Source organism: Pogoniulus pusillus, chromosome 30, assembly GCF_015220805.1.
Source record: "Pogoniulus pusillus isolate bPogPus1 chromosome 30, bPogPus1.pri, whole genome shotgun sequence".
In the NCBI taxonomy this organism is placed as follows: domain Eukaryota; kingdom Metazoa; phylum Chordata; class Aves; order Piciformes; family Lybiidae; genus Pogoniulus; species Pogoniulus pusillus.
In genome coordinates this window covers 6053827-6079656 of record NC_087293.1, presented here as the reverse complement: position 1 = coordinate 6079656, position 25830 = coordinate 6053827, and the positions used below count along the sequence as shown (strand labels likewise).

At 38.7% G+C, this 25830-nt stretch overlaps 1 protein-coding gene across 4 annotated transcripts in view; it reads left to right on the top strand.

Moving 5' to 3' along the window:
- Positions 1-594: 594 nt before the first annotated feature.
- Positions 595-25830, top strand: part of SFSWAP (splicing factor SWAP) — a 49486-nt gene continuing 24250 nt past the window's right edge. The window contains exons 1-13 of one of the 4 annotated variants that reach the window (XM_064169025.1): positions 595-1049; positions 3397-3566; positions 4084-4221; positions 7133-7218; positions 10656-10881; positions 11997-12112; positions 12923-13058; positions 14810-15047; positions 15356-15487; positions 15833-15926; positions 18161-18335; positions 20750-20983; positions 22508-22698. In XM_064169025.1, the coding sequence (XP_064025095.1) occupies positions 787-1049; positions 3397-3566; positions 4084-4221; positions 7133-7218; positions 10656-10881; positions 11997-12112; positions 12923-13058; positions 14810-15047; positions 15356-15487; positions 15833-15926; positions 18161-18335; positions 20750-20983; positions 22508-22698 (2199 nt within the window). In that variant the 5' untranslated portion in view covers positions 595-786. Of the gene's footprint in view, positions 3567-4083; positions 4222-7132; positions 7219-10655; positions 10882-11996; positions 12113-12922; positions 13059-14809; positions 15048-15355; positions 15488-15832; positions 15927-18160; positions 18336-20749; positions 20984-22507; positions 22699-25830 lie in introns of all 4 variants that reach the window. The other 3 variants (XM_064169024.1, XM_064169026.1, XM_064169027.1) reach the window with 3 other exon arrangements.

The following is a 25830-nucleotide window of genomic DNA, read 5'->3' as shown; positions in this document are numbered from 1 at the left end:
ATACTGAGAAACTTCAGCGTCGCGGCCTTGCCCCTTCCTGTTCTGGCTCCCAGGCCCAGCCTAAGACTTTCCCCGGCGCGGCCCGCGTTGAATGCCGCTTTCAGCTACACCTTCCCACAGCCCACAGGCATTCCTGCCGACCTCTACAGCCCCCAGCCCTTCCACTTCTCTGGCTCTACCGCAGCCCGTCTCGCCCACGGCCGCCCGCCGTCAGGCCCCCGTAGGGCTGCTCAGCCGGGTGAGAACACTAGGCGACACGGCTCTCTGCCTGTGCAAAGCCGCCTCTTCCCCGTCGCCTTTTTAAACTCCACCTACACGTTTCCCCTCAGAGGTATCAAGAAAGCTCCCACCCCTCGCTACACCACCCCCAGCGCCGCCACAGAGGTGGCGCAGCCCCTCCCAGGCACGGCGACCGCCGCTCCTCCCCTCCCCTGGCCCCGCACTTTCGTCACGCCAGTGGCGTCATAGCTGCCGACTGGCAACTCGCCATTGTTGCCGCATGCCGCTGTCCTACCGGTAGCGTGGAGCTCGGTTCGCCGCGCCGCGTTTGCCTCCAATTTCGCACTCGGGCTGCCCACAGCGACGGCGAATCTGCCGGCTCCGGGAAGCCAGCCTGAGCTCTGCGCCGCTAGCGGAAGCGGAAGAGTCGCCATTTTGTTTCGGGTGATGGCGACTGTGGTGCTCTGGAGCTGGGGAGCTTAGCGCGGGCCCGGCCTTCTGGGGGACTCGCTTCTCGGACAGTCGTTGTTACTGCGAGTGTCCTCCTCCTCGCTGCATCCGCTGGTGATGTACGGAGGGCTCGGAGGTTCTCGACGGACTGCAGAAGAAGCAGGCCCGCCGCCCCTAATGTTGTTGTCAGGCGGGGCAGCGGTCCCCGGGCCCCCCGGAGGAGGTGGAGGAGGAGGAGGAGGAGGTGGGAATAGCCGTGTGGAGCTGCTGGTGTTCGGCTATGCCTGCAAGCTGTTTCGAGATGATGAGAAGGCTCAGTACCAGGAGCAGGGGCGACACCTTATTCCTTGGATGGGAGACCCCAAGATCATGATCGATAGGTCGGTGTAACACAACCCCCAGACTCTGCTGCGAGATCTCCTGTTAAATAGCCTCTTTCTGTTCCCCCCCCTTATGCTGTGGGCAAGTGAGGGCGGGGGATGAACAAAGGGCTCACTGGCAGACGTGTGGGACTTCGCTGGTAGAGATGGAGGGCAGCTTCTGGTAGAGTGCTTCGAGTGCCGCTTTTGTAACGCTGCAGGGCCGCCCCCCACCCCCGGCAGCGGGAACTTGGGGTTCCCCACTCTGGCAGCTTTGGGAGGTACCCTGCTTTCTGACAGTGTGCGCTGGCTTTTTCTGCACCACTTCTCAGAGTAGGGTCTACAGAGTGGAGTGGAGACTTGGAATGATGTGTTCCTTTTCAGTGCAAGCCACAAACATGATCGTTTCTCATGTGGAAACTGAGCGAGCCTTGTTGCAAGGGAGTTCTTCATCTGTTCTCTAAGCAAGAAGGGGTGCAATGTGGGGTGTGGAAATGGATTTATCCGCCTTAGGTGACATGATTTTCCTTATTTTGCCTGTGTAATTGATCTGCAGGCTGTGGATGAAATACCCCAAAAGCAGCCCTTGGCCTAATTTATTTTCCCTTGTGCCGTGATTCACTGTGTTAGGCAGAATGGCTTTGAATTTGAGTGCTTGCTTTTCAAATTGTGTGTCAGAGGTGGCTTTTTTTGGTTGGTTGGCAGTAGGTGCAGGTTCACAGCCAGAGGGTCACAGAATCTGCTTTGGTGTTCCTTCAGGTTCCCAGTTGTTTCAGCAATGCAGGGTGGAATTTAGAAATTAATTCAGAATGGATTTCTTCATTTCTTGGAGAGAGGAAGATAGGAGGTCAGGTTGGGTATATTTGGAGCATTGAAAGTAAAATCTAAAGAGTTATGGCTGAGGTGAAAACCTCAGTGGGAAAGATGGAAGGCTTTTGGTTTGAAAGGGAACACATGACATACTGTAGATGTTTGCTCCCTCGATTTCGTTGCTTTGGTGCCATGCAGCATTTTTCATTCTTCCAGCCAGCAGCTGTATTTGGCTTCAAAACCACCAATAAGGGAAGATTTTTTCATTTCTTTCCATAAGATGGGAGAAAAATGCCCATGCAAATCCAACCATAAACATTTTTAACTACGCTAAATTTCTTGCATGAGAACAGAAGTGTTGTTATGCACACTTCTAGCCCAGATCACTTCTGAGACAGTAGGTAAAGGCCATTCTCGTGGTGCTGTGCAGCGGTAACACAACTTAAAGGTGTTAGAGAAATAGCTGGGAGCAAAAACTAAGTATGTGCATGTGTATACACTTAACACTGGAAGAACTGAAGGCCATACATTTGTGAGCTAGGGGAGCTTGCAATTACTAATCTTACAAACTCCTTTGGAAGCTTAGATTCTTTTTATCTCCAGCAGCAGGAAGCCTTCATTTTCACCATTTTGAGAAAAGCACAATCATGTCAGAAGACATGGGTTGAAGTTTGCCTGTGGACAGCTTGATTAACCAGACCTATGCATTTCATTAACTTTTTGCTATAAGAATATTTACTTTCTTTATTTTTGGTCTAGCAAGTTGGCACAAGTCAAGAGTTGTGTGTGGGAAGACACCTCAGCGGAGTCGAGTTTACTGTCACTTTCCGATCAGTTTCTCTTACTGATGCATAAACATTATCCCAACGCAGTGCTTTTCCTGCAGATACAATGGTTTCTGCTTGCTAGAAAGGAACTGTACGTCATAGATCTTGGCCGTTTTTACGGTGAACCTCCTTAAATTGCATGTATATGTTACTGTTCCTATGTATGTGTGTCTCTCTATCACATAACCCAGAACTTATTTCCTCAGCCAAATGGCTAGGGGCCGAGCCTAGCCATGATTTTACCTCCAATGGACGCAAGTTTCTATGGTGAAGATATCTCCTGAGAGTTCGGGACTAGCAGAAAGAAGCGAGGAAATTTCGACCGTTTGGTTCTTACGGATAGGTATTTATGTATTCGGGTTTGTGTGAATGTAAGCTATTTGACTTCCCAGAAAAACTTATTTTGCAAGTGACATTGATTGGTTGGTTGAAGCACGTACGGTAAGAGCTGTTAAGGAAATGGATCCCACTTAAAACTATTAAAGGATACTTTTGCCTTTAATTGTAATAATTCATTAGTTTCATTGAGAGGAATTTAGCCTATTAAACAAATTTTCGATAGTTGGTGACAAATGATTAGCAAAGTTAAATGTAATCTCTAAAAGGAAATATGCTTTAACATATAAGTTGGTTGTTTTTTTTTTTTGTCTTTTTTAGTGGGTAAGTATTTAAGTAGTTCCATAAACCCAAGCCCTAAGTTTTTTGCATTGACCAGCTGTTTCGTCTTGCAGGTATGATGGGCGTGGTCACCTACATGACCTTTCTGAATATGATGCTGAATATTCCACGTGGAACAGAGATTATCAATTGTCTGAAGAGGAGGCTAGAATAGAAGCCCTCTGTGATGAAGAGAGGTATTTAGCCTTGCATACGGACTTGCTTGAGGAGGAGGCGAGGCAAGGTATATTGCTCAAGGAAACTTCCTGAGTTTAGCACATGTTTAAAGAAATAATTGTGAAATTAAATTTACTCCTAATTTTTTACTCTCTTTCTGATGTTATCTTGACAGTACCCAGTGGATTCGAAAAACGGGAGTCTTTGCGTATGTGAGAGGACCTCAGGATAGCTTAAATATAGATCCACACAGAAATTGCCCAGATTCTGAGGGCAGACTGGGATTTCAGACCCAACCCCCCCAAATAAACACATTCTGCTTCATTTTTTAGTGTTGTATAAATGACATTCTGTGCTGTTGTATGCATAATTACATTAGAATGCTTTAACCCACAGCCTTTATCTCTTCAGGAGGAAATAAATGGTCAGCATATGTACATGCTGTGTTTTTCTGTTCAGTTTTTAATGAACTTAAAATGATTAGGTGAAAACTTCTTATTTAAAAAATAAAGTCAGCTTTTTTTTTCTAAAGAAATTGGCTTTTAAATATATTCTAATGATTGGTAATTGCATTTTTATTCAAGAGGAGGAATATAAAAGACTGAGCGAAGCTTTGGCAGAGGATGGTACCTATAATGCAGTGGGATTCAGTTATGGGAGTGATTATTATGACCCTTCAGAACCCACTGAAGAGGAGGAGCATCAGCCTGCAAAACAAAGAGGTAAGGTAAAAATAGCAAGGGTTAATTGAGAGGAAGAACACAGCACCTCTGTGTCTCCAGCTTGCAATTGAAGATTGAAAATCGTTAAAAGCCAAGGATAAAATCTCAACACAGCCTTTATGGAACTCTGTTACTGAGTTTTTGCAAATTTCACTCTTGCTGTGCTTAAATGTTCTTTTGCTGTGGCACAGTCAATACTACAGTAGTCAGGGCAGGAAATCTAGTTCTGCTGTCTTGCAGATCTTACTTAGAAAAAATAGTAATCCATCACAGGGCTGTCTTGTCAACACTGTTCTTGGTTGAGAAGGAAAAGGTCATTACAAATGGAGAATGGTAATTGATGAATATATATTTTTAATTCAGATTTCATCATTATCATTATAAGTGGGTCTGCTTTTAACATAGTGTGCCCTTCTCCATTCAGATTCTCATCTTCCCATCTTGAATTACAGCTACTCTGCAGTTTTAACATGGAAGTCTTAAGGAAGCTCTTTAGTGTTATTGAACTACATCTTAGTTCAAAATAGGTTTGTGTAACGATTGGGTTGTCTAACTATTATTGATGGGTTACTGTGGTAGGAGATGTGGTTTCCTTACCAAGGTGCATGGTACAATGTGGGAACATTTTTATCTGCTAAAACTTAGTGTGAGAGGTTGTGTCCATGTGGCTTGCATTCTGCCAAGGGTTTCCTCTGTGCTCTTCAGTAATGATGCATATTGATGTTGTCTTTTCTGGGGGTTATTTAATTGTTTTATTGCTGTTTGTCTCTACATTCCATAACCAGATAGTGCCTAAGATCTCTTGGCAGACAATTTTAGAGTGTTTTTTTTGTCATGAGGGTGTTTTTCATGCTGTGTGGACATACGTGTGAGTAGGGATGAGCCTACTGAAAAATTTCAGGTACTAGGGTGCAACATGTTTGTAGTTTGGTTCCCTCATCTTGTTTGCATAGAGATTAAAAAGGTGAATGCCCTCTCTCTGCTGGTCACCAAAAGGAATCTGCTGAACTTTATAGGGTGTCTGTATTGTAGGAGGCCTTTGCAAAACTACATGGAAATGTACTATAATATTACAAGGCTTGATCAGGTGTATGAGGAAAAAAATATTCAAGTTTCATTTAGTAAGAGAGCTGTCATGAGTTGAACTTGTTTCTGGATTGCTCCACATTATTTTTCTTTCCTAGAAGGATGAGTTATTTGGAATAATGTATTTGAGACATAACAAAGTCCTATTTTCAGGAATAATGTTAAAATATGATGACTTAGTCATTGGCAAAGAGAGAACTACCTGGTCTTCCAACAAGTTCATATTTAGTTAATTAATATTTGATGCATAATGGAAGTGTCATGCTAAGTTATTATGAAGTCTTATGGTGTAGTGTGAGAATTCTCAGTGCTGCTGAAAAGAAGTAAAAATTCTCATGACATGTCACTGAGACGCAGCTTCAGTGGTCTGCTTTCTTAGCCAAACTTTTATCTTCTGGAATGGTTTTTTTTTTAATGATGGATAGCAAAGGGACGTTTTTTTAGTAACACTTGATAGTACTTGGGGCAAAAATGAGATAGAGACATCAGTATTATGTTTTGCTGTAGTTACTGTGCAGACTTTTAATAGATGGCTATATGGTAACTATTTCCAGTGATGCAGGACTACAAATTCTTTACATTTGCCTTTTATAAATCATAGTGTGGAAAATCCAGTACTGGAAGATGCAGATAACAGTAATGTGAATTGCAGACTGTAGTTCTGTCAACACTTCATGTATTAGCTGAAGCTTGTGTACTGCTTCTCCCTTCTTTCTTTGATGCTAAACATTCTGTGTGCCTATGGGGAGTTAAAATATTTTGAGTTCATTTGAAAAACAACACCACAAATCAAACTGCCAAACAGCAACAACAAAAAAAAGTAAACTCTGTTGCGTGGGTAAGAGGTTGTATGCAGTGATTGCTATGACATCTCAATCATGATCAGGCTGTCTGCTGTCTATGTCTGTGGTTCCCATAGTCAGGTTTTCATGCAGTTTGTGACGTCTAATTTATTAAGATAAAACTGGAATACATTTGCTCTTATAGCTAGTGGAAAAGATAATGCTAAAAGGTACTTTGAAAAGTAAACTTTTTCACTTCAATTATTAGAAAAATTGGTAAAGCAGAATATTTTCAGAGGGCTATTTCTGGTAGACCAAGTAAGAGAATGTAACACAAATTGATCTTAATAAAAGAACTAACTCTTTTAGATGAGTAGTTCACATGATAAATCTGTTAAATATTTGGATATACTAAAAGGTAGAAAAGGAGTCATAGCAATTTTAGGCTGAACTCAGAGATGAATGACAACGTTTATTTTAATTATTAAGGCAGCTACTGATTTATTTCTGTATGAAACTGAATTTCAGCCTCCCTGTTGCATTCCCATACAAGTTTCATTAGGGCAGAGAAGCTGATGAAAGGACTTAGTTTTGTTTGGATAGGTTGAAATGGTTGAATAACAGGGAACTGAAATCAGATAGCCCAGATGTATTAGTGTTAACAGCTGTAGAGATGTTGGGTATCTGTAGTATTTTAATCATTGTTAGGAAAGGATTCACCCACTGCACTGAAAACAGTCCACCTTAATTTTCTGTGGGTTTTCATGTAAAAATAAAAAGCAATATTAATTAAAATTAAGCTTTTTCTATTGAAGTTGTAACTTGTTTGTCTTTAGCACTGTAGTCAGGGCTAAAGTTTATAGGGCTTTATTCCTCTTAATACTTCTGTTAAGATGTAACAGTGAAAATGCTGCTTATCATTTCATTTGAGAAATTCCTTTATTTCACATGCTTTTAGATATACTTCTATAATTGTTTGTTAATGTTTGAGTACTTTGACATGTCTGGTCCTGTAGTATTTTACAATCTGTCACTTCTTTTAGAAACAGCTCAGACAGAAAATGCAGAAGAAAATGAAGAACCTTTTGTTGCCCCTCCAGGACTGAACGTACCTTCTGATGTGGAGCTGGTATGTGTGTACATTTAACTCAACCTAGATTTCTGTCAATTTTCAAGGAGTTTATGGGACTTTACTGAAATTTTTATTTTCCATTACTTTTAGTGTAGTTCATTTAAAATAATTCTAGAAGCTTAATTCAGATGATCATTCTTGACTTCCTGAGTTCTCTCAACTATTTTGAATCTTCTTTTTCATGCCGGAATTATTGCAGTGCTTACACTAAGTGCATTTAGTATCACTTGTAATACTGTCTTAGTGAAGAAAAAAGGCACTTACTGTGGAATAGGTACTTAGAGAGATGCCAGGGTTTGCATTCCAAATCTAAAGGACCATTAAACCAAAAGATTGCCTCTGTTCAGGACTTTTTTCCTGGATCCTTTTTGAGCTGAGCAGTGTAGTAAGGCTTTGTTTAAGACTAACCTGTTCAAGGAGACAAGCAGTTGTGGATCAAAGACACTGGAAAGTCAGATAATATTTTTTTCTCCTATACTGTGGTCAAGAAAGTGGTGATTTGTGTTTGGACTGCTTTCTCAACTTGATAACCTTAGGCAGCAAAAATTTGGAAAACTGTTTGAGGAACTAATAGTCAACACAGGATGTTTGTGTAAGAGTGTTTTTCTACTTCATTAGCTTTTAAATGAAAATTCTTGTCCTGTTCTTTTTATATAAAATAAGAGCTTTTTAACAAATCTCATGTACAACACTGCTTGTTCTAATCCTACTTCCTCTACTTTTCCTTACAGTCTTACACATTTCATTAGTGAAGTGCTAGAAACGTACTTCTGAGTTCAGGGAAGAATTTTTATACATTGTTGCCTTTAAATTATGAGTTGTACTTCAGCCTTTGAGTGAGAACGTTGAGTTCTCAGTGAGAAGCTGCTTATTTAGTGTTTGCATGCTGTTTCCAGAAAGTAACTGCTGATGAAAGTGCTTTGTTGGTTTAGATAGCTGCTTTGCCTGATTTTGTTCTGAAATTTGAGATATATTTTACATGTAAAGTGCAGGTCGCAATGTAGGGCTTATTGAAGTAATTCTGTCATTCTGGAGCTCAAAATACAAGAGTTGTGTCAAGTAGACAGGAGGTCATCCAGTGCTTTTTGATGTCAGGGTTATGGGCAAAGATAACTGTTCTTCATTGCACTCTAAGAAGTGTACAGATACTTATGGAAAGGTCTTTAAGAGGAAATTATCAGTTAAACTTAGGAGGAGAGCTTGAAAATTGCTTTATTTTCTCCAGATGAGAATATTGAGAGGCTGAGAATACCTGAGACTTACTTTCCATGCATACTGAAGGTTGAGGGATAGATGCTAAACTTGGAATAAGGGAGATCCACTCATGAAAAACTCTTAATTACAATACTGATTAAAGATTGGAACAGAATATCTGACTAGATGACAGCACTTCTGTTGTTGGAGTAGTTTTCAGAAGGGTTTTTGCTCTGGCAAGTACTCTTACTTTCAGAAATTTTAACAGTTCTTCTCAGTTTAAATGCTTTGTGTTTTTATTAAGTGTAATTGTGAACTAGAGTATGCCTGATACCTGCATCTCTGATTGCCATTTAGTGTTTTTCACTTTGTAAAGTTTCTGAAGTTTTGTGTATCAGTGAAGTTGGTAGTCTTACAAGTCAATTAAAAGCAGATTGTTATTCGTAGTGCCTGTTTTCCGGAGCTTATACTGGTATCAGTTTCAAATTCAAGCCCAGACAGCAATTTCAGATACAATATTTTTTGAGCTTCCTTGATGATTTGCAGATTTGTTTATGAATCTTTTGGCTGTACAAACCACAGAGCTTGGGATACTTGATGAATGATTAAATAATGAGACTGGCAATGTGTAAAATGTTATCAGTTTGTTGAGAATTTCATTGCCTCTAGTTAAAATAACCTTTGGTAGTGTTTTAGAGGGGCAAGTAAAACTTGAAATTATTGAACATGTTGTTCTAATAAAGGATCCAATTGACTGAAAAGAATCTCTAAAAATGTGCTCTTTGATCACACTCAGACTTTTTTTTCCCCTCTAAATAGAGCACTGCTGTCTCCTGTGCTTCTAGTCTTCTGGAAAGATATTCTGAGGTTTGCAACATACTTGTGTGTCTAGACCAATATAAATACAGAGCTAAAAGGAATTGTTAATGTGACACTTCAATCTTTGTAGGCACACCAAGTATCTGCTTCTGTAATTTATTGAGCACAAGACAAAACAGAGCTATCTGAGTATGAAATTAAAGACGGTGAATGGTGGAAGTTCATTCTTTCACTGTATTCTTGTTCTCTTCACTTCTTTGGTTTGATGTGGCAGTGTTCTTTAGATGGGATTTTGGGAGTGGAAATGCATGGATGCTGCTTAACTTCATTAATTTTCTTCTGTCTTTTACTGCCAGATTGTTCAGTGACTCTTTGTGGGAATGTGACAGCACATAGGAATGACAGCTCTTGTGCTGGCCTTAAGAAGCAGCATATTCCTCCTAAGCAAATGTATAGTAACAAGCATTTCCAGTTAAGGAACAATGTTTGCACATTCAATGATAACAGAATAAAGGCCAGCTGTTAGGCAGACCAGATAGGTTGAGCCTTGAGGTATTTTAAGGCAGGGACGCTTTAAGTTGGCACTTCTGTCAAGAAATACTTCTGTCTTGTGCCAGCAGAAGCATCTGTGTGACTTTAAAGAATGTTTTGTTACATCATACTTAACCAGGATTTGTTCCTCTCTTCAGTTTGGTGTGCAGTGGCAAAAATAGTTGTGCCAATGGAAGGAGATTGTCTAGCAAAATGGGAATGAATGAGCATCTAGGAAAGATTTGGTTTATCCTTTTAGTGCTGATATGCTTTGACTAGTTGAAACTGATTATGGACTTGATGGAGTGGATCCAGAGGAGGGCCATAAAAATGATCAGGGGGCTGGAACACCCCTCCTATAAGGGCAGGCTGAGGGAGCTGGGGTTGCTCAAAGAGAAGTCTCCAGGGAGACCTCATAGCAGTCTTTCAGTACCTGAAGGAGGCCTGCAAGAAGACTGGAGTGGGACCGTTTACAAGGGCATGCAGTGGTAGGACAAAGTGCAGTGGTTTGAAATTAAAGAGTAGATTCAGATTGGATGCTGGGAACAAGTTGTTTACTATGAGGGTGGTGGAACACTGGAACAGGTTGACCAGAGAGGTAGTTGAGTCCTCATCTCTGGAGATATTCAAGGTCAGGCTCAACAAGGCTCTGAGCAACCTGATTTAGTGGAAGATGTCCCTGCTGACTGCAGAGGGATTGGACTAGATGACTTGTGAAGGTCCCTTCCAACCCAAATCATTCTATAATTCTATGATTATGAAACTGAGTTCCTGGCTAAAGCTGAGAAGAGGCTCGAGGAACCACCACTTTTCTTAATGCTCTCTGGAGTTCTAAAACACTGTACAAGCTGCTTACAAAAATACAAATAGATGTTATTTTACTCCCACAGCCACCAACAGCAAAAATGCATGCGATTATAGAACGAACTGCAAACTTTGTCTGCAAGCAGGGAGCACAGTTTGAGATTATGCTGAAAGCCAAACAAGCACGCAACTCCCAGTTTGACTTCTTGCGGTTTGATCACTACCTCAATCCCTACTACAAGTTCATTCAGAAGGCCATGAAGGAAGGACGATACGCTGCTCCTTCCGAAAACAAAGCCGACGAGAAAAAACGTAAGTTGCTGCCTATGGGGAGGACAGCTTCAGGGTGGGAGTTACCAAACATCCACTGGCCTGATTTGGTGAAATAGCCCAAGCAGCACTACAGGCTGGGGACAGAGTGGCTGGAGAGCAGCCAGGAAGAAAGGGACCTGGGGGTACTGGTAGAGAGTAGGCTGAAGATGGGCCAGCAGCGTGTCCAGGTGGCCAGGAGAGCCAATGGCATTCTGGCCTGGATCAGGAACAGTGTGGCCAGTAGGACAAGAGAGGTTATTCTGCCCCTGTACTCAGCACTGCTCAGGGCACACCTTGAGTACTGTGTCCACTTCTGGGCTCCTCCATTCAAGAGAGAAGTTGAGATACTGGAACATGCCCAGAGAAGGGCGACAAAGCTGATGAAAGGCCTGGAACACAAACCCTATGAGGAGAGGCTGAGGAAGCTGGGGTTGTTTAGGCTGAAGAAGAGGAGGCTCAGGGGTGAGCTCATTGCTGTCTACAACTACCTGAAGGGAAGCTGTAGGCAGATCGGGGTTGGTCTCTTCTCCCAGACAACCAGCAACAGAACAGGGGGACACAGTCTCAAGCTGTGCCGGGGGAAGTATAGGGTGGATGCTGGGAGGAAGTTCTTCACAGAGAGAGTGATTGGCATTGGAATGGGCTGCCCAGGGAGGTGGTGGAGTCACCGTCCCAGGGGGTGTTCAAGAAAAGCCTGGATGAGGCACTTAGTGCCATGGTCTAGCTGACTGGCTAGGGCTGGGTGCTAGGTTGGACTTGGCAATGCTGTTAGCTCAGATTGATCTGATGATTCAAATTTTTTTTTAAGTCAGAAGAGATTTTTTAAAAGAAAATCCTGGTTTGGGAACCTTTCAGACACAAGAGCTGCTTTGATGTTGGAGCTGTTAGAAACGTTTTTATAGCTGTAGTCCAGCAGAGAAGTGATCTGTGCGCTAAGGTTTTAGTTTTATTGATGGGTAGCAGTGTCTTCTTGTATCTTGGTTTTGGTGTATAAACAGATAAGTGAAAAGATTAGTTTTTTTTAAGAATATATGCTTGTCCTATGCTGTATTTCTCTCCTTGCAAAATAAATCCATAGGAATCCCAGATAAAATTCAGACATTGCTTTTGTTTAGACTCAAGAGTCAAATCTGAGGAAGAAGATGATGATGATGACGATGATGATGGGAATTATCTGCATCCAAGTCTCTTTGCATCTAAAAAATGCAGTCGGCTCGAAGAGCTCATGAAGGTACTGTTAAAATAACTTTATACCTTGTAAAACACCTGATTCGTGGCCTCAAATATTCTGATGTTCTTTAACAACAATTTATGTTTTCTTGCCAGACTGTGTCTATCTGTATATGGTTTGGTTACCTTTTCTCTAGTACATAAATTGTCGTTTTTCCATTTGTAAGAAATTACATTTCTATTTTTTATGCCCTCTGGTGTTGAGGACATCACTCAAGAATTTGTCCCACATAACCTGTACTGTAGCTGAAGAGATTAAGATATTTAATACCTTCAGTATATAAGCACAGAGGGAATGTTTTCTTTTTAGATTTTAGTAGATAAAATATTTATGTGAAGTAATAGTTTCAACAAACAATATTTTGGCAGAATGTACTACTCATTAAATGTAATTTTGCTGGATGTCTTAGTTATTTTTGTTTTCTGAGCTGAACAGTGATGGAATACTGGCAATGACAGATGGTTGTGCACATTTTAGGCTTTCAGAAAAATGGCATTGGTGCTGTGTGATATTTAGACCAGTCAGGTTCTGTGCTTATCCCAGCCTTGATAGTAAAGGAGTAATGCCCATTTTTTTAATGTGGGCATTTCTGTTCACAGTGAAGTATGAGTTTTGTCTTCCACCTGTTTTCCAAAAAGAACTTGATTCTGCATGTGAGAGCTACAGAACCCAGTAACTTCACTGTTTGAGCAATGTCATTGATGAATATTAGCATAGATACATTTGCTTTCTAGGTTAAGTTGATGCTACCATGCTTTAAATATATACTTCAAATTTGAATCTGTTGTTCTGTTTTCAAAATGTTTTCAGCCTTTGAAGGTGGTAGACCCTGATCATCCACTTGCAGCGCTGGTGCGCAAAGCACAATCAGATAATAACTCATCCACACCACAGTCAACAGATGGGGCAGCTGTACAGACATCACAGGCAGAATATTCTTCTGACTGTAAGTGCATTGTGATTAGGCAACTGATGGTGTGTCTTGATGGGTTGTATGTGGATGCTGCTGGGAGGAAAATACGTTGGCTTCGTACTTGATCATTAGTAATTGATATTTATCCTTTTTCAATCTCCTGCCTCTCTGAAGGTGCATTCTCCCATCAAGTAGTTGTACGTTATCTGCTTAGAGAAAACAGAAATGGGGTGAAGGGGGTGGGCAGGCAGGAGGCCAAGTCTGTAGTCTGTGGATGTAGTTAGCACAGTACCCTTAATGTTTTTTGATAACGTCCATCAATTTCTGTTAATGAAGCCTAGTGAATGCCTTCTCTGTTGAATATAAAACTGTCCTATAAAGTAACTCATGAGATTCCCATTAAGAAAACATATTATATTAAGCAAAATGCCATTGGTAAATCCATATGGAATGATTTTTCTGAACTATCTAACACTGAGAAAAAACTGCAAAGGTAAAAAACCCACATAAATTGAAAGATCCCACTGAAGTGATAAAACCAGGTTTTAGCAGAGTATTCTTTACTAAAATTAGAAGTAGTTTTACAGTAAATTTTTAGTAGTCAGTTCCTATGATTATTGATTATTTTCCTTTTTATTCTATGCACTGGTGCAGTGTTATAAATAGAAAATAAAGCTGAGGAATGTACAAGATTCAACATTTAAAACTGATCATTGAAATGTTATTTCTTGTTACAGTATCTGAGAGGGAATACAGGCTTTTAAGTTCCATAGCTACAGAGGGCATTCCTTAATAAAGGAGCAGATGTTAAATTTGGCTTTTTTTCTCAACAGGAACAACAAAAGCAATGTTATATTTAAATTATAAGTGAGTAATGTGGAAAGATGTGTTGCAGCTCTGCTCCTTGCCTTTAAAATTTAACAGATCTTTTTTCTGCTCTCTTTTTACATAACTTATTCTTTGAAGAAAGTAAACACTGCCACACAGGAATGTTTATGAAACTTTTAAGAGGATAATTCATTACAATTTAATGCGTTGATTAAACTTTGCCTCCAGAAATATAAACTCTTACTGTAAATCCTTTGAAATACTTTACCTGAATACTTTTTGCTTATCCATCTTCCTGCAGAAAATCTGTAGATTTACAAGAAGTATCTGCCACTTAAAAGCATTAAGCTAATTAAAGCATTGTAAAATGCTATTTTTGAAGGAAGAAAGCCATAAGCTTTTGCACTCTCAGGAAATAAATGCTTAGAACTGGAGAGGCCTGTGACGTGGAAAACTTTGTCACATCAGTTGGTCATTGTATTGATGTTAAATCACCAAACCTGTCTATTTTTTGAAGTTTCTGTAAATAAGTGTGTATAGCAACAGATTGGTTTAAGATGTGTGTGTGTTTATATTTCTAGATGTGAATTCTGAATATATGTGCATTTCTTTCTTAAAACATCTTCGTTTTGACTGAGTTAAACTGCCAGAGGTGAATTAGATTAGGAAGAATGATTTTTTGTTAGGGCTTTTCTGGTTCACTTCTCTATTCATACCTATTTGGCTTCCAGCTGTCCTTCAGTACATTCTGATTCTGTCCCTTAATCTACATTCATCCTGAATGCATTAATAGGAAGAATCTTACTTCCTTTTTTTTTTTTCACATAAGAAATTAGATACAATTTCTTAGTGTGTTGTGTCCATCTGGATTCTCAGTGTGTTTGTACTGATGTCTTTTTTCAATTGAGAGTTTTTCATCTGATTAAAACGTTGTCCTTAATTTTTTTTTTTAATAGCAACTGTGGCAGCCATGTATTATAGTTACTATATGCTACCTGATGGAACCTATTGCCTCGCACCTCCACCTCCAGGAATAGATGTTGCTACCTATTACAATGCGTTGCCTGCAGGGGTAACTGTATCAAGCACTACAGGGGTAGCAACAGTACCTCCACCTCCTGGTACTACACCTCCACCTCCCCCAGACACAACAGATAGCAGCAGTGGGTTGACTTCTACAACAACGACTACAAGGTACCACATAGAGATTTGCTTGTTGTTTGGAGGGGTGTCTTTCCTGTGCTTCTACATAAAGTATTTAGGAAGGGTTCCTGTTTCTGGTGATTCCTCGGTTGTTGCTCACTGTTGATACAGCTTTGATTGTCTCCACTTGGTCTTTGATATTGTGTGTAGTTGTTACTCTCCTACTATGAAGTTTTTGCATGATAAAAATCAAGTTATTTTTACAGCAAACCTCCGTGGAATGGGTTTTTTGCTAAAGCAACAGTTTGAAAGGTATTTATGTTATATTTATTAATATAATATACTTTTGATGTTTTCAGCACAATTACTCCAGTGGTTGCCATTATACCTCCACCCCCAGATATCCAGCCTGTTATTGATAAGCTGGCTGAATATGTTGCTAGGAATGGGATAAAATTTGAAACCAGCGTTCGTGCCAAGAATGATCTCAGGTGAGAGAAAATGTTGTTTTGACTTCTATTTTAAAAGTTGAGATTTTCATTTTTAAATACATTACCAGGACACATAGGTCTCAAGAAGAGACATACTGTATTTCTTTTAATTGGAATTCAGGAACTTACCTAATGGTAATGCTAAAACATTATTGCCCAAATCCTCAAAACATCCAGGCTAACAAAAATGCCTCTAGAAAGCATTCTCTGAATGTGTCTCCTCTGAAAGTTTATGCACAAGTGCTTGCAAACACCAAGTAGTGTTCCATTTACTAGAGAAAGTTACATAGCAAAGGATTGTTGTGCTTTTGTGCATTTTTCACATATTCAGTTTTCTTTTCACAGATTTGAGTTCCTGCAACCATGGCACCAGTATAATGCTTATTATGAATTTAAAAAGCAGTTCTTCCTTCAAAAAGAGAGCAGTGACAACTGTCAGGTACGTGTGTTTGTATATACATATATTACAAATGCAGTGTAAGTAAGAAAAGAACTTGCTTATCTGTTGTGTTATCATTAGACATTTTAAAAATGGAGTACTGAATTATGGAGGAAATGTTCAGCAGAGGATATGAATGCTTTTTTTGTTGCTGTTTTTAAGATTTGTGTAACATTTAAATAAAGATATGTGAGGTGGTGTGATACTTAGTTTTTTGCTTTTTAGTATACACAGCCACTCGATGTGGTAATATAAAATGGCAACCTGAAAATCTTTTGTCTTGGTATGTGAGAGAAGAAATGCTCTGTGGAGGTTTAGAATTTGGGAGGATTGGGCTAAGTGTTGTGTTGTCAGAAACGCTAGGTGTAGCCCTTTTATAACCACGCCTTCTCATAAGCCTTGTGCTTCTTTGCGGCACAGCAGCTAGAATAGTTTTCTGACATGTTTTTTTCTGAGGGAGGTTTTGTTGAAGAGTCTTGTCATGATTGACTGAAACAATTTTGAAAGTTCAGAGCCTCGCCTCATTTTCCAACTTGCTGTGCTTCTAGTCTGTGTTATTAGACAATACTCAAATCTGGCATTCTTTTTTTTCCCCGCTGTTCTCATGTTAACTAATCTCATTAGACTGTTGCCTTACTGAAAAGAAAATTGCAGATAGTTTCAGAAATGCATTATCTAATAACTTTTCATGAGAAAGAGCTATTCTTTTTATGTACCCTATGTCATTTGTCATCTGAAGGCTTGGATTAGGGAACCTTAAACTGAAGAAGGTAGGCCTGTGGGTAAACTCCTCAATACCACTTCCTGGAAAATGAAGACATTCAATACTAGTTGCTGTTTGAAACACTTATGTCTAATATTTTGTTTTAATCATGAAAAATGTTTTGAAAACATTGCTTTTAAAGATAAACTCTGGCAAATATGATCTTATTGAGTTGATAAATGACATGCAAGATTGCTCTGTACCACAATGGTGACTGTTGTTCTACAATTTCTAATTTCCAAACCAGTGGGTTGAATTTATAATGCTTACATAATTAATAAGGACTTGTTAACGTTTATTTTGGGGGGGAAATTGTACAGTCACTGAAGTGTAATAATAAAGGATTCATTTTAAGTGTTCAACAACTACAGCTAAGAAGCAAGCAGAAACTGGTCTAAATCCCTTGAGGTCTTATGTTTCAATGCATATTTTCCTGCTGCATGGTTTTGTAGATAATGCCCTTCTCTTTAATTTTTTTAGAATAATGATTTCAATATTATCTTTATGTTTTAGTAATGTGCACATAGGCAACTAATGCAATTGATTGTTCTCCTTTTGGCCATTAAAGTTAATAAGGAATTGTACTACTGGCTTTGGTACCTACAGGCTGAAGTGCCTTTTTTGCTCATGTTTTTCCCCTTTGAGGATTTTCAGAAATTAGTTCTGTTGGTCAGGGAATGGCTGCAGGGACCAATGAAAGCACCTCTTCTGTACCTGGTATTTCAACGTTAAGTGTACTTAACGGCAGCCAGTGGAAAGCAACCTTTCTGTTTGAGAGGCTCATTTAAGTGTTAAATTATATAATGTCATTGCATGACTTGCCATGTAAATATTTATAATGTTCTACAATACCCATCCTAAATTTTTTATGCTGGGAGTTTAGAGATAGTCATGTTAATAGTAGAACTTGTAGTTCCTTCCTTTGAAAGTATCTCAGCACAATTCTACTGTATCCATGCCACAGAAAACATTGATAAGCCCAATTTTCTTCAGCAAAATGTTGGAACAAATCAAACTCATTAGCCTGTGCTAATGCCTGTAAAGATGTCATGCAGTTGTTGGCCAAAACCATCATAAGTTTTCATTCCATAGCTGTGAATTAACTTATGTGAATTTTGTCCTGGACTCTGGAGTTCAAGACCTAAAAGGATATATTTTTTGGGGGAAAAAGGAATATCATTTTAAACCCATAACTATTAAAACAGTTGTTGGCAAAAGCCTGACATCTGCAAAATAATTTCTTCACTCCTGCTGTAGGTCTGTAGTTCTTGCAGCCTGTGGGATTGCATGAAGCAGTGCATTATTTATAAGAAGCAGACTTTCAGTCCTGAATACTTATTGATGTAAAATCTGCTGTTACATGATTAGCTGATAATTTGGTTCTTTTTGGAAGTGGCTGACAAAATTACCAATGCATTAATTGTTTCGTGAACTAACCAGTTACTAAACTTGCACTTCTCTTTTGAAAAAGGGAGTATCTTCATCTGAAGATGTTCCAGCAGATAATGCTGGCGATACACCGAGTGAGACTCAATTTGCAGATGAACATGCACCTGAAGATGCGTCTGAGCCAAGTGCTAAGGGACTTCCAGGAACAAAAAAGGATGTTCCTCCTAAAACTGTCAGTGATGGCAAATTGGTGAAAGGTATGTTAGCATGATTTGAGAGTGAAAATATTTGTTGACATATATGTAAGGGGAAAAAAAATGCAAGCACAAGGTAGGAAAAAGAATTTCCTCATGTGGAAAGTATTTTCACTGGAAGCATCAAAAAAGGACTGAAATCAGTAATTTGATTGCTCTCATTTCTTTCTTATCAGACTACCAGCTATTTATGGTCTCCAGAATAAATAGTTTTATTTAAGTTTTGTGCAAAGTTGAAGGCTTTGATTATTTACCTCACTGTAATCTTATTTTTGTCATTTTGAACCTGACAATTCCAAGCTCTGTGCAAGAAAGAAGTTATTCCTTCTGAATAAAAGCAGTAGCCCAATTTAAAGCCATGCATATGGAGAAAGTACAGTAGGCTTAGTACTCAGTTCTCAATCTTCCCACATTGGACATTACTTATGCAGGGAAAAAAGACCCTTTTCAAGTCAAACTGGAGTGTTTTTCTTCTTGCAGCTATAGAAGCAGAGGGACAAAATAGGAGGATCTCTTGGAAACCAATCCAAGTCAGCTAATGCATTATTAATATTAACAGTTACTTATACCTGGGAACTGACTTCTGGCCTACCAGAAGATATATTAAATTTTCTTCTTTTCAGTAAAATTCAAATCTTGTAACTAGAACTGAGAGCCACTAAAACAAAAAAAAAAAAGAAAAAGCACTCTTGACCTGTGTTCCAGTGGATGTGTGCTGCCTTCTGCCACTTTGGTGGCTTTCTTAATTGCTGATAAATTCATCTGCTCCCTGTGGGCCTCTGGAATTCTGTCTTCCCACTTCAGTTTCTTTCCATAAACTGCAAGCTCCAGGCTCTTCACTGTGGGTGTCTGGCTGTCCATACTCTGCTGTTTCTCTGGGCAGGTCAAGTCCCTTGTGTAGGGAAGGAGCAATCTTCAAAGGTGCCCTATTAACAGGAAAGGGTATTGTTTCTTCCTGTTGTGGTGTTACAAATGGCAAACTAGAACCTGTGCTTTAATAATCCACTCAAATTTAGATGATAGGATGTAACCAATGAGTCATTTCACAACACTCCTATTCCTATAAACCTATTTTCATTTCCTTTAGTACAGTACAAATCCCATACTTAAATACAGTACTTGTCAGCAAGACAAACATCTGCACTAGATTTTAATTCTGCACCTGAGGTAGTAAAACACCATTTTAGGATTTGTTTTGTCTTAGGAAAAAGTGGAAGAATCACTATTACAATATCTGATCTCTTGGAATTCTTGAGTTTTCTGAGCCTGTTTCCTTAGCCCAGAATTAACGAGATGCAAAGGTTATGTTATATACAACTTGATATGTGATTTAATTATTGTATTACAATTTCCTTAATAGAAATGTTATATATATGCAGGAGGCATCCTGAGAAAGATAAATGTTGCAGCAGACCATAAGATAGTATGTTGTTTTACTTGAGATGTGTGAGGAGTTCCATTCTTTATTCTTAGAAGTTGCATTTTGGTTAAATGATACAAAGATAAATTTTGTGGATTTTAAAGTTCTGAGTTAAAATCTGTGAGGTCAGAGGTTTAGTTCAGACTTTCATTTAGTTAGATATTAGCTATGCTTAATATTCTTTGGTGATCCAGTAATACAATCTAGCTTGAAACAATCCACAATTTCTTTTTTACTTTGGCATTCCACGTTTTTTACACACCTTCTTTTTCCTTTGGCTTTGCTGACATGAGTATATTGTGCTGTCCTTTAGTGGTTTTGTGTAGTCAAAGCCACTTGAAAGGAATAGTTGACCACCGATCTTGTTACAGCAAAACCAGCCAAGATGTTTGGGGAAAAGTACTTAGCTTTTGCATTTGTATCTCCTGTAATGAAATGTTGTTAGCTCCCCAAAGTAATTAATTTTCATACAGATGGAAATAAGTCTTTAAATACTGTTCTGTGAGCCTGCCAAATGCTATTGTGCATACTCTTGATTTGGCGTGGAGGAAACGTAAGGGACCAGATCATACCGTAGTGCGCCAGATAGGAGCCTGATCACAGAGTGTTTTCATCTTAAGCCTAGAAGAGGAGATTGTTCATTTGGGAAAAGAAAAACTAAAATTTATTTGGGACAGTATATGATATTATATATCTTATCTCAGGAAATGTAATTCCTGCGATGGTTTAGAGTACCTTTACTTTCCCCTGCTGCTTCTGAATTATTAGAAAAAGACTTTGAGATAGAAACTCCCCTTGCCTTGTAAGGAACTAACATTTGGGTTTTTTTAAAGAAAAAACAGTTGTCCTTTTCTCCAAAACAATTACCATAACCGAAGGATGATACAGATTTCTTTTTTGTTGTATAGTCTGTGTGAGTAACAGATAAAGTCAAGCAATTCAACCTACTGTCTACTGTAGCCCAATGATGTCTAACATCTTACCCATTCATTCACAGCATCATTTGCTCCAATAAGCTTTGCAATCAAGGCCAAAGAAAATGACCTTCTTCCTTTGGAGAAAAATCGTGTTAAGTTGGATGATGACAGTGATGAGGAGGAGGAAGAAGGCAAGGAAGGCCAAGAGAATGCTAACAGTGCTTCGAATCATACTCCAGCTGTTACCACTCCTTGTACTACTACTGAGGAGAAAAAGCCTCAGCTTACACAGGAGGAGTTGGAAGCTAAGCAAGGTATCCCATGTTACAGTGAAAACAAAATGAGGGGTTGCGTGCTTCAGGCAAACTACAGAACTGTCATGTGCATAAGTGTGGCATTTTGGGTGTTCTGAATCTTTACTATGTCATGTCAACAGGAATCAGAATTCTTTTCTTTTTCTCTGCTTTCCTGCTTGTCGTTAAGAGTGCAATCTTCATTGTTTGCTCAGCTGAAATCAAACATGTAACACACTGGAGTGCTTTGCCCTGCTGTGTGATCTTTCTTAATGTTATTCTGCTTTTCTGCTCTAACCTCAAAGTAAAGCACTGAATTACTAGTGTCCAGTTCGCATTCAGCGAGCCTAGAAAAAGGCATGCCCTATTCTCATTTCTTCAGAGAATAATTAAATGCTTAAAGCTATTTTTCAGTAACATAGCACTTCCACGCAGATCAATATCACCTTGTTGATATTTTATTGCTCTTATGCAATGCCATTTAGTTGTGTGGGTTTTTCCCCTTACTGTGTCTCTATATATAAGGACAGAAAGGTATGCTGTGTGAATTTGAAGTAAATGATTTTTAAAGGGTTCAAATTTCCCCCCCCCCCATTCTTCCTCAAGGTTGTTTCACAGCAGAGAGTGTTCAATTAAGTGGAGATGCTGTCAGCATTTACCAGCCTAAAAACTTAGCATTTTTGTTACAACTCTGTAGATGCCACAGGAATTGAGTTTTTTATTTTGAAAATTACTTTTTACTTCTTGCTTCTGAGTAGCAGTTCCTTTATAAACTTCAGTAGCACAAAGTATGCTGTGGTGCTAAGTATCTAAAGCAAGTATGAAATACTTTGTATGACGACAAAAATGAAGTGTAAAATATGTTTGGAAAAAGTTGTGTGTTAGAAAAACTGTGCAATTGAATTAAAAAAATCCAATCATCTTGTGCATGCACAGAACATAAAAATGGAAGTGGAAGATGAAGAAGGATAGACAAAGTATCCATTAAATAGATTGGCTTGTTCTGTTTTTCTGTAATCACATAACAATAACTTGGGTATAACACTGGGAAAAGAGCATCTGAAAATTTCTGGAGCAACCCTTTTGTGTAAATACTTTAAGATGCATGTAAGTAGGACTGATGAAAGGTAAAGATCAGATCTGTAGAAGAAGCAAGGTCTAGGGTTTGCATTGCTTTAACAAGTACAAGAAGAAGCTCCCAAGTTTGCAGTGCCACATTTTTAGCTAGCTTTTGTAAATAGGAAAGGACAATTATCCTGAATTTTCCAGGGTTACATTTTCATGTCATTTTCTTTAAGCTTAAAATCATTAATTCATCTAAATTGCTTTTTGTCAAGCAAATGCCAGATCTACAGATTAAGATACTTAGAATTTCTTAGTTTCAAACTGGTATGTCCTTACTGCATCTTTGACTGGATGTATTTGAAAGGTTTGAGAAGAGTTGGAGGGGTTGTTTGGTTGTTTGTGTTGAAGTGTGTTTGTTTCCAAGAAACCTAAGTTCCCCAAGTGACTCACTCTAAACTTGATGTTTAATTATCTTTTTAGCAAAGCAGAAGCTAGAGGATAGGTTAGCAGCTGCAGCAAGAGAGAAGCTTGCACAGGCCTCCAAAGAATCAAAAGAAAAGCAGCTGCAAGCAGAGCGCAAAAGGAAAGCTGCACTGTTCTTACAGACCCTGAAAAACCCTTTGGCAGAGGCAGAAACTGAGAAAATTGAAGAGAATGCCTTTAATAATGAGGTAAGCAGGAAATAAAGTTCTCTGTACCACAAACCTACAAAAAACTTATCTGTAGAGTATGAATCTGGCAGTATGTCATGGAGTTGACTGAAGTGATGGAAGGTCTTTGAAATGTGGAGAAATTTGAATTTTAAATAGTTAATCTTTCTATGTCTCTCATCTGCCATTACAGAACTGAGGGAAATATGATGCATAATGCAGAGATCAATTAGCCAGTGTCAGAAAGGAAGTTAAGTTTAAAAGTTTAACTCCTTACTAGTGGTCCATAGAATCATAGAAAGCTTTAAACTAGAAGGGTCCTCTAATCATCTAACCAAATCCTGAGTTAGAATGCTTTACCTTTCAAGAGTGTTTGGGTATGTAGTGAAATGTAATGATTTAGTGTGTGTTTTGTTTCCAGAAGAAATCAAAAGCTGGTTTCTCATAACAATACATTGCATTGCCAGAATTTATCAGAAAGAGGATTACTCCAGCAGTAGCTGCCAAACAGTTAGTTGGTGTTGTCTGCAGCCAGCAGAACCATTACTAGTTGCTCTCTTAATGAGTAGTTACAATCAAAACAACTTTTTGATTAGAGATTGTAGAAATAAATTTGATAAGACTAAGAATTTTTGAGCTGACACAAAGTTAAAGAGAAATCTCTGGGCCAAAACAGTGGAAACCTCAGTAATGAAATGCAAATCCAAGGTCTAAAAACCTGTATTGATCAAAGACACACATTGCCTTTTCTAATTTTCCCTACTAACAAACAGAAAGTGCTGTTTAAAACAGCTGAGAAATAATATGTTTCACATAACCCCTTTCTGATTTCAATAAAGTAGCTACAATTTTTAAAGCCTAAATGAAGGCTTTGAATTTATTATGTAGAAAAATCCTTCATGTATTGATTTGTTCATGCATCATAGCACTGTCCTGAAGCTTTTCTGTCCATCTGCAGGTTTTGGCAGCAGCTGTGTTCATTACTAATAAGTCACTTTACCATTTACACTGTATATTTAAGTTACTAATTGCCTAGTTCCATCCACAGAGGAGGACAGGCTATTTTTCTGCTTGGTTTCTGTTCTTTCTTTCTTCTCCCTTTGTTCCAGATTTTTCACTGAACTGTTTTCTCTTCCTGCCAGTAGTGTCCTTAAGAAGTGATCATTTTACTTACATGACTGTCAACTCATTTTTTTTATCCAGCCTGAGCATAATTTTATCATAAGCACATCCCCTTTCCAGTGTGATCTCATGTATGCATTTGCTAAAAGATGGGGTAGTCTGTTTCCAGCACCTGTGTGGACACCTCTAACAAGTCCAGACAATCTCTTGTCTTAGTAGAAGAAAAACTACCAAAATCCATTTTCAGTGAAGTCACTACAATATATGTAAACAGTTGTAGAGAAAAAGTAGGAATGAGATTTGTTGTAGACTCTGTAGTTTCCTGAAATTTAACCTAAACAGGACCAGAAATTTCTGCAGGTTGAGACATTGTTGCAGGCCAGATTGAAATCCCTGAATTCTTGTGTGTGTTTGTATATGCTGCAGCCGGACCTTCCATGCAGATTGCAAGTAAAAATATTTTGGGAAGTGAAACCTCAGTTTTCTGATTGTACAGTTGTGTTGCTTCCCTAAAGCCAGCAAATCACTCTTTGTTGAACTAATCAAGCAAAGCTTCTTATCTTGGTACTGAAAACATTTCAGATACTGGTTGTGACAGACTGGTTACAAGATGTTGCTTTCGATTGTTTCCTTCCCCATAGTAAGAATTCTGGTACCTAGCAAGTAATTCATTGCCTAGTTGTAAAGTTTTACCAAATAAATTATGAATTACACCTCAAAACACTTGCAACAGAACAGACAGTTTAGGTGATCCATGCCAGCATAGAGTAGCAGATAATTAAGTGTAATCACATCCCAAAAGAGATCTTGTTTGGGATTCTTGCTGCTGCTGTTGACAAAGTTTCTCTGGCTGGTGCAAGAGTTCAGTACTTATTATCAGATACATGTTGAAGAGTGATTTCAGAGAGACAATGGCAATGCAGAACTCCCCAGATTTGCACTTCAGCTCCCCTTCCCAAGGGCATTTGTGAAGAACATAGATATTTCTGAACAGGATTCTTTTGATGTTTTTTAAGAGAATGCCCAAAATAACCAGTAGCTCCTCAGGAACAGCAGACTCTTTCAGAAGAGCAGATGAGTGTGTCTCACTCGTATCTGAATTTATTGAAGTTCTAAGCTGAACTTACTTAAAAGCAAGTGAACTTCTTGACCAAAAAACACACCCTGATCCCACTTCTCAATGAACTGGATTACTAAAAAATTCTTTTTCTTTTTCCTACCATGTACAGTTTAAGAGAAGGCATCTCATTTTCTCACACAACACAAATCCAGTATATTTAAGAAAGGCAGAATAACCAGTTTCACTAATCCTTACCAATAGAAATGATTTGGAGATGCATCCTTTATAAAAGGGCTTATGTACAATTTCTAATATGTATTTAAATGTTACTGATGTGACTTTATTTTTGGGGGTAAAATTGTATTTTATGCTGGGAGTGCTAGTACCATGCTGATGAACAGGCTAAAATACTATCATGTCTTTGAAAGCAATACTCCTCCTAAGTGTATCATAGAATCAACCAGGTTGGAAGGGACTTAGTTTCCTCATTGACAGGCTTATATATGTTAATATAGATACATATATGGGGTTGCATGTATATATATATATACATATTTGCCTGTTAAAGTTTATTTTGAAAGGCAAATGTTTTTCAAGCTCTTGTATTTCTATTTGCCATATTTAAGAAAGTTTTCCTTCTGCATTCATTTCAATTCATGAGCTGCCTTTTGCTCTCCTTGCCTGGTTTGCCTGTCAGCAGCAGCCCATTTGATTGAAGAAATTTTACTGGAAAAAGATAAGTGAAATCATGTTGTGGATTTGTTAACCTCTGGTTTATATACACTGAGAATCCATTAAGCTGCATCCTGATGTCTAAATCAGGGTATAAATATATATGTAGCACAGGGGTTTTAAAACGCTTTTGATCATGCTTCAGGAACAAAAAGATGCTTTTGAAAACACTGGGGGCAAGAGTGACAAGAACTAACTACAATGTCTGTATTTTAAAGAAATACATATATAGAAAAAAG